The 9,028-nt window shown below is 31.6% G+C and overlaps 1 protein-coding gene across 1 annotated transcript; it reads left to right on the top strand.

Annotated features, from left to right (window-relative positions):
- The first annotated feature begins 2,735 nt into the window (after positions 1–2,735).
- LOC149233848 (putative methyltransferase TCM_000336) lies at positions 2,736–4,242 on the top strand. Its single transcript, XM_089376829.1, has 4 exons — positions 2,736–2,868; positions 2,956–3,366; positions 3,450–3,722; positions 3,804–4,242. The coding sequence occupies exons 1-4, from the start codon at positions 2,791–2,793 to the stop codon at positions 4,188–4,190; spliced, it is 1,149 nt and encodes a 382-aa protein (XP_089232955.1). The 5' UTR covers positions 2,736–2,790; the 3' UTR covers positions 4,191–4,242.
- Positions 4,243–9,028: the final 4,786 nt, after the last annotated feature.

Raw genomic sequence — 9,028 nt, 5'->3', positions numbered from 1 at the left:
ATCAACCTGAACATGAAAATTTATTTCAATCATCAAAAATGACCTAAGTAACAAAGAAATATGTTAATCTAAGTAGCATAAATTATTCTAGGAATGCAGCAAAAACATATAAAAGTACACAAAAGGAGGTACTGGCACTTGGGTTGGGCCCAACCCCAAGAGCTACAGCCTCCTAAGAAAAAGCTCAGAGTTGATGCAAAATGAAACTGATCTCCATTACTCAAAAAATAGCCATGTCACAAAAATGTTTACAGCAAAAGCTCCAAAATGGGTTGGAAGGCAGAGCAGCACTAAAGTGCGAAAATATAATTCTTCAAAAGCTAACCTACGAAGGCTGGAAGCCTTCCTATTTATGCACTACGAGGACCTCCAACAGCCCTCCTTAACTCAAGGGTCTTGGCTGCTCAAAACTGCAAGTAATCAGCCACTTCACAAAAGCTACTCGGCTACCCTTGGGGATCATCTTCGGTGGGTTGCTGAACTCTGAGCTAATGGTGGAGAACTCAAGGAAGGGGCCATTTAGTGCAGGAGACACCATTCCTACAAATCCTCAGCCTTGTTCCCTCGTATTAGGTTGTCAACTGGCTCATAAATGCTTGACCTTGGTCCAAAAGATGTCCAAAAATCTGCAATAAGCACGTATTAGACTTCATGATCAAGTGACTATTCTCATTCATTCAATTAACATAAATATACTCAAAAGCATGCATAAACTATGAAGAATGGTGGATTAATGGAGAACAATAGGCAAAATGAGCCCAATAAGTTACCCATTTTTGGGGCTCATCAGCAACTTAGACTTCTTAAGGATTTCGACTCTACCATGGGTATGACTGTTAACATTGACAAAACAAAAGTTATGATTATCAAATCCGAGAAGGATACTTATGCTAATTTTATGTATGACAATAGTAAATTGGAGGAAGTGTTTTCTTACAAGTGCCTAGGAATTGATATTCATCACAAGGTCAACTGGAACTATAGCATTGAGAAAAGGATTAATGAGGGGTGGAAAGCTTATTTTGGTCTTGAAAATAATTCTAAAACGACAAACCTCGTAATGTGGGATAGAAAGAAGTTCCACTTTGAAACTTTAGTCACTCTTATTATCTTATATGGATGTGAGGTTTGGGGTTGTAGCATCTCTAGAGAATCTTGGAGAAATATTGAGCAAATCGAGAAGCATTTTATAACGTATAACCTCAAAATTAAAAGCAATACACCATATCCTATTCTCCTTATAGAAGTGGGTCTTTCCCTTATTGAGAGCCTAGCTATGACTAGGATTCTGTTGTACAAGCACAAGCTCAATAACATAGGAGACCATAGACTCCCTAAGCTAGCTTTAAATTCTAGCCAAAACCACCTAAGGCTCAAACGAGGTTGGTATAAAGACGCCAGGGCTTGGTTAAACCATTGGGAGATCGACGAGAATGCTGCATTGCAAAACTTTAAAAGCATTAAAAATATTGTTACTTCTAAGTTCAAAGAAAAAATGTGGCGTGAGAAAGATTTAGCAGCTAAAAGAAAATTAAGATATTATAAAGAGGTCATCAACCCCACACTAGAAGATCAAAAGTATCTCTCTTTAACTAGCTCAAAGAAGAAAATTAATATAGCTAAGATTAGAACGAACTCTCATGAGCTCCATAGTGAAATGGGTCGTTCGGCAGTTCCTAAAACACTATGGATGGAAAGGATCTGTCATCTTTGTGAGAATATGATCATCGAGGATGAAAATCACTTCCTCTTAAAGTGCCCCGCGTACAACCACATTAGATCTTATTTTCATAATCTTTGTTGTAGTATTGACCTTCCTAGCCTTTTACGATGTCAAAATTATAGTGAGCTGGGGAGGCTTCTCTCCAAGATTTTTGAGCATAACAATAAAATCTTAAATCAAAATAAATAATTTGTCTCTTTAGCTCTAATAGACCAAAGTTTGGTTTTAGTGGGTCACCACCATCATCATCATCATCAATATAATTGTACAATATTTATAATTTTTCATACATAAAATTTAAACATAATTATTTTAAATAAAAATATAACCCATGAAAAATAAAAATTATTATGGTATATATCGTATTCCATCAAATAAATGATATAAATTCAATAAATACAAAGTATAATAAAATAAAATATTATTTATTTCTGAAAACCGATATTTACGCAATTAAAGGACGATGGGGCTTCAATTTCAAATTAAAAGAAGATGATAGAGCGGTTCACCACTCACATTATATAAAAATCAAATAACTGCATCAGTCATGTTCACACAATGGTATTTTATTATAATATGATATATTATAATTATAAGGATTGAACTACATATTTAAACCAACAACGTTAACATTTTTTTGAAACTGTATGCACGCAAGGGGAAAGCGGTGTTTTCCAAAAATTTTAATGGATTCTGACTCAAACAAATCTCACGGAATTGTCGTAAGGGTAACCTCGTAAATCACTCACAGAAGCTAGATGCTATAAATTTCACAATATGGGTAGGCTTCCATAAATTAAGAAGTCCGTTTTGACTGAAATTTTCACGTAGGGTGTCGTGGAGCTGATATGTGGGATAACTGATAAGAAAAACCAAAAAATCCAGAGGCATTCTTCTAGAAGTTTGAAAGTTCCACGGCACGGGAAAATTGAATTTGATGCCCATCCGTTTGCTGGAAAATTGTGCTTTATTTACCAACCTCCCTGTTGTGTCAATTGGTTCGATTTGTGATTGCAAGGAGTGTTTTATTGGTTTGATTTGTGGTTGCAAAGAGGATAGGGATCCATATGGAGATGGAGAGAGTGTTTCATATGAACTCTGGCCTCGGAGATTCCAGCTATGCCCAAAATTCGATTCTATTACAGGTTTGGAATTTCAATCCATCATTTTTTTGCTTCTACATCACTGTTAAGTATTTTCTAACGATTGATATTCACGACGCAATATTGCAGAGGAGTGGGTTAGAAATTGCAAAGCCTATTTTGGAGGAAACCATTTTATCAATGAACATGATTATGGAATGCAACACGTTTTGCGTTGCTGACCTTGGTTGTTCGTCGGGCCCCAATGCTCTCTTCACCGCCCAAAATATAACACAGGCCCTCAAAGCCAAATATAGTGCTGCGGGAATTCCTCTTCCGCAGTGTCAAGTATTCTTCAACGATCTTCCTACTTCAGATTTCAACTCACTCTTTAAAATTCTGCCTTCTCTTTCATTAGATACTGATTATCGCAATGAAGAGGGAGTCGCGGACAGATCATATTTTGCAGCAGGCGTACCAGGTCCGTTCTACGGCAGGCTATTTCCAGATCAGACTCTCCATTTCATTCATTCTTCGTTTGGGCTTCACTGGCTTTCCCAGGTATGTTTTCACATATATATAATTTACTAGAATAAGTATAACTTAGTCTGGAGTCTCAGGTTAGTTTTCGTCTATATGATCAGGCTCCCGCTGAGATTTTGGAGAAAAATTCAGCGACATGGAACAAGGGAAAAATATTCTGCGAAGGAGGATCTCGGGCAGTCGGGGAAGCGTATTTTCTTCAATTTCAGAAGGATTTTAACACGTTTCTCAGAGCCCGTGCAGAGGAGATGGTTGCCGGGGGCCGGATGTTTTTGCTGTTAATGGGTCGAACATTTCACAATCCAACCGATCAGGGTTACGTCGCTTTCAACTGGGAATCATTAGAAACCAGTTTGAATGATTTGGTAAATCAGGTATAATATTGCTTTTTCCTTCAGTTGGAATTGGTAATGGGTCAAAAAATAGTTATAATATTTTAGGTTTCATTGATGCAGGGTTTGATCGAGGAGGAGAAGGTGGACTCGTTCAACATACCCATGTATTGTCCATGTCCAGGGGAAGTGAGCAATGAAATAGCGAAAGAGGGTTCATTCGAAATACAGCGATTGCAGCTTCTGAGACGATCAGACAATATTCCGAAAGAGGAAATGGAAGCCATTGCAGGCTCAGCCTCTGCAAAGGATGCATATGGTCAAAAACTGTCCAAGCAATTCAGAGCAGTGTTGGAAAGCCTGATGAAACACCATTTTGGAGAAGAAATAATGGATACGTTATTCGAGAAATATGGAGAAATAATGGGGAGGAGATTGAGCGAACGCATCGAATATGGAAAGAGGGGAGGACATCTGGTTATAGTCCTCCAGCGTAAAGGAAAGCTTTAATCATGTTGAAAAAATAAAGGGGGCCTGTATGAATTTGTCCGTATTTTGTGGCCAATTTATTGAGTCTTTGGATTTTTTCATTCCTACCTGTTTGAAAGAGATTCCTGATGAGTCCTAAGCTGATAAATTTGTATGTTTAGTTGTTTTTAATAAAATTTTATGTCTCTTACATTCTTCTGTATACAAGTTATATATATATATAGTATAATACTTTTGTAAAAATACAAGTTTAACATAATAGCTTAAAACTTAATTTTTTTATAAAGTTTAAATTAATTAGGTTTAGTTTTTATTAAATTTCAAATATATACCAGCTATTTTTATATATAAAGTTTAAATCAGCTAAGTTTAGTTTTTATTAAATTTCAAATATATATATATATATATATTTTAAGTATAATACTTCTGTAAAAATATGAATCTATTATAATACTTTATAATTTAATATGTTTATAAAATTTACTTTATAATTTAATATGTTTATAAAGTTTAAATTAGTTAGGTTTAGTTTTTATTAATTTCAAGTTTGAATTTTATAAGAAAAGTTGAACATGAAAATTAAAAATGAATTAAATTATGTAAAAGATTTATATATAAATTAATAGCTTAATAAATATCTATAAATATTTTTTTATAATAAATATCATCATAATTATAATTTACCTCACTATATTATAAATTTTTAATTTATATAAATTTTGTTACAATATCATTAATTAATAAATATATTTTAATAAATTTACCCTTAAAAATTAATTTTATTTATAGTAATTAATATTACAATTTTAACATTTAAAATTCATTTAAATATATTTGTATTTACAATAATTAATATTACGATTTTAATAATTAAAATTATTTTTATTTATAATAATTAATATTACAACTTTAACATTTAAATTTATAATTAAAAATATTTCTTAAATTTATTAAAAAGCTCATTATGCTCTCAAAGAAAACATCACGAGAACAATGATGAAAACCGATGAGAGATTGGATCGTGAGCTCTAACAAAAGTGAAAGAGAATGATCAAGGACATGAAGGACATGAAGGGCGTCTATGTCATTCCTTGTTCCTGTGGGACCCCTTATATTGGTGAGACTCGTCGCTCTATCAATCAACGGATCAGCGAGCATTCGGCGGATTTAAGACATGGTAGGACCAAGTCCTCGGCCCTGGCTGAGCATGCTGGGAAGACTATGCATCATGTATGTATAGAGGAGGCTCAAGTCATTGCCAAAGTTGCGCAGTTTCACCATCGTAAATTCAGAGAGGCCCTAGAGATCGAGAAAAGGCCAATCAATCTTAATAGGGATGATGGCTGGAAGATTAGTAGTTGCTGGGTCCCAGCCTTATCTTCCTAGCCTCCTCATTCCCGTGTCTTTTGGTCTTAGGGTTTCTATCTTCCCCTCCCTTTTATTTTCTTTTAGTAGTTTGTCCGATTATTTTGGAGTTTTAATAAGTTAGGAATCAGTCTCGGGCTTATCAGTGTATTAACCTTTACCTATTAGGCATTTATTACTATTTTTTCTTAAATTTATTAATTATACCTTGATAATTATTTCTATGATTAATTGAGTTTCCCTTTAACTAATGTCTAAAACGAATAGAATCTTAACCTTAGGTTTTAAGGATAAATTATGATTGACCAATGATTTTAGTTATATTCTTAGGAATAATCATTCAACCCTATAAGTAATAATTTATTCACCTAAGGACTTAGTTACCTCTAATATTTTTTAATTATTTGACCATTAAAGGAAAGATTTTGATTTACCAACATTATTGGTTTTACTATTATGAATTAACTTGGACCTTACCCTTAATTATGGCATTTACCTAGGATAACAAAACTCTAGGAAGAATAATGTTTTAACAATTTGTTTAATTAGTTAGTAGTTATAGATTATTCAATAAACATATATTATTATTTTAATGACCATTATATTTAAATAATAAAGAACTAACTTACCAATGGACCATTAAGAAATTATTACATAATTACCTAATGTAACTAAATTATAAAAAAATAGTAGTGATTTATTACATAATAATTAGATAGCAATTGAATAATAATAAATCATTTAATATATATTATATAATGACCATTATTAATATGATACTATAGGTTCTCTTAATAATTGAAATATTATTAATAATATATCTATTTTTAACTAACAAATGAATTCAATTATATATCTTTTTATTATTAAATAAATATATTATTAATAATAATTATTTAGTAATATAATTAAATAATAATAAATCATTTAAAATATATACTATATAATGACCATTATAATTAAAATATTAATAGATTCTCTTAATATTCGAAATAATATTATTAATATATCTAATTTTAAATTAATTTATTATTATAATTGAATAGTATTAAATCATTGAATATATATTATGACCATTATAATTAAAATATTAATATTATCCTTAAATTAACAAATAAACTCCTTTATTTATCTATTTTAACTATTTCTAGAAATATTAATTAAATATTTGAGTAGTTTGACCAAGTTCATTAGGTCAAATTAGCCGTTAGCATTATAGCTGTTGGAGTCTCTGCACACTCTATTTAATCGAGCTAAGCCGGATTAGTTCTTCAACTTGTCGTGACGATGAACCACACGAGTTGGTTCGAAACGCGTCGACAAAAGATTGGTTATGTGATTTTGCCGAAGACTATCATAACAATGTTATGGATCACAGAAGTCTAAATTCCTTAATGATCAAAATAAATAAATATTTTGTAATATGATCCAACGATTAACGCTTAGATCATTATATCGGAGCATTGGAAAACCACCCCTAAAATAAAGTAGGTGGTTTGAAAAAAAATGTGAAACTGGGATTATGTAGGCTTTCCGCCAGCGTTACGTAATATGATCCAAAAATGTTGCATTATACATTTATATATTTATTTTGGAGAGGATACATTTATATATTTATTTTGGAGAGGATATGGATTTGTTAAGAAAAATGGTTTAATTATTTTTTTCCGGGTGGGTTTATAATAAAAATGCATTGGGTTTAATATACATTTATATTTATATATCTATTTTGGAGAGGATATGGATTTGTTAAAAAACTGGTTTAATTATTTTTTTTCAAGGTGGCTTTATAATAAAAATGTATTGTGTTTAATGTTTTAAATTAGATTGATTTTAATTTAGGGTTAGTTTTAATGTTAGATGGAAAAATGATTTATTTATGAAAAGCTTTCACCAAAATTATTTTAGATGATTAAGTTTCCACATTTTATATGATTACCTTTATCTCTCACAATTGGCTTATAACCTCAACTTCTTTTTATGATATTTGAACTTGAGACTCCTCGGGGAATAATCTCACACAAACCAAAATAGTGTATGTCTCAATGGTTATCATGGGCTAAATTTGACGGGTATGTACTTGTATTTTGTCTTTCTAACCGTCAAAATTGGCAAATTTATAATATGCTAACATCCACTTAATTTTTAAAACCGTTAATTTGATGAGTGAGATAAAAATTTACATGTGTTTGTGTGAGAGAGAGGAAGCCATCCATTTTTATATGTATGTGTACATGATAGAGAGAAATATATCAATTACATATATATTTGTAACACTATATCTTAGCTATAAGTAATTCCAAATTGGATTGGAGAAAATAACAAAAGTTATGCACAACATGAAACTCTAAGATAAGCATATATTGCATGGTGTTTATAGAATCTAAGATAAACATAATCTATGCACACACCACCCCTTCTATTGGTCACCACCCCTTTTATGGATCTTTGAGCATGCTAGAAAAAGCTTTTTTTTTGTGTCGTAACTCACATCATTTAATCCCACAATGTGCGCCTTGAACCCAAAGGTTGAGACTCACATGCCCACCCATGGAAAATATGTATCCTATATAAAAGAACTATGTAGATAGAGTAATTATATTTAAGGGTCTTTTGGTTGTTCAATAAAAATAATTAAAGTTAACAAAAAATTTTGTTTGATTTTGAAGGATTTCATGTAGTTTGTTGAGCTTTAGTATGCTCATGACAGATCTTATTTTTTGTAAAATAGATCTATGTCATAGATGTAAATGAAAATCTCAAATGGACAATTATCATGCCTTCTATGCATTCAATAAATTCATAATTGAATCTAAACATGACAAGGTTTACACCTTTTAAATCTTAGGTTGCCTCCTAAAAAAATTCCTCCTTGTTAAACAATCATGGATTTCTTCAAAACCCATACCCTATATATTATTATTGCTTGAAACAATCAAATCCTCCCAAATCCCTATTTAGAAGTAATGGTGAAATCAATTTTGTTTTATTATTCACAAGGTCCTATTTTAATCTAACTCATCACATTCATAACAATTTCTTCTTTTTAAAATACATTATAGCTAATGGCTTTTAACAGGCTAAAAAACCATTAGCTATAATCATCATTGTATTATCTATTTCATAAATTTGTCCATTAACCCAAATTGCTGAAATGTTTTGCATGGGTAAAGAGGGAACTCCTAAGTGGTATTTAGTCTTCCCTAATAATTTATTTAGATCCTAAGGGTCTTAATTAAACCCTAAGGGAAAATAACCAAGCTTCTTGAGCGAAGTTGGGAAAGTATATGCATGTTGGAAGGCTACTACGGGGTTTCCTGTAGTCTACTACAAGAAATGACAAATTTTCTATAGGGATTTATAATTCACCGAATGACCAATCAAATCAAATCCAAATTGAATGAGACAAATTTTTTTATTGACTAGGATTTCTTAGGTCTCCATTCCAAGTGGAATCACTCAAAAGGACCTTTGTTATCCCATGCTAAAAAGCG

This window comes from Pinus tabuliformis, chromosome J (assembly GCF_031772625.1).
Source record: "Pinus tabuliformis cultivar Carrire ecotype Pingquan chromosome J, CPIR1, whole genome shotgun sequence".
NCBI classification, from domain to species: Eukaryota; Viridiplantae; Streptophyta; class Pinopsida; order Pinales; family Pinaceae; genus Pinus; species Pinus tabuliformis.
Note: the sequence above shows the minus strand (reverse complement) of the source record. Positions and strands in the feature narration are given on the sequence as shown.

Coding starts and splice junctions, on each gene's coding strand:
- LOC149233848 (XM_089376829.1), top strand. CDS start 2,791: ATGGAGATGGAGAGAGTGTTTCATATGAACTCTGGCCTCGGAGATTCC. Junction 2,869..2,955: donor AAAATTCGATTCTATTACAG/GTTTGGAATTTC, acceptor GCAATATTGCAG/AGGAGTGGGTTAGAAATTGC. Junction 3,723..3,803: donor TGAATGATTTGGTAAATCAG/GTATAATATTGC, acceptor TCATTGATGCAG/GGTTTGATCGAGGAGGAGAA.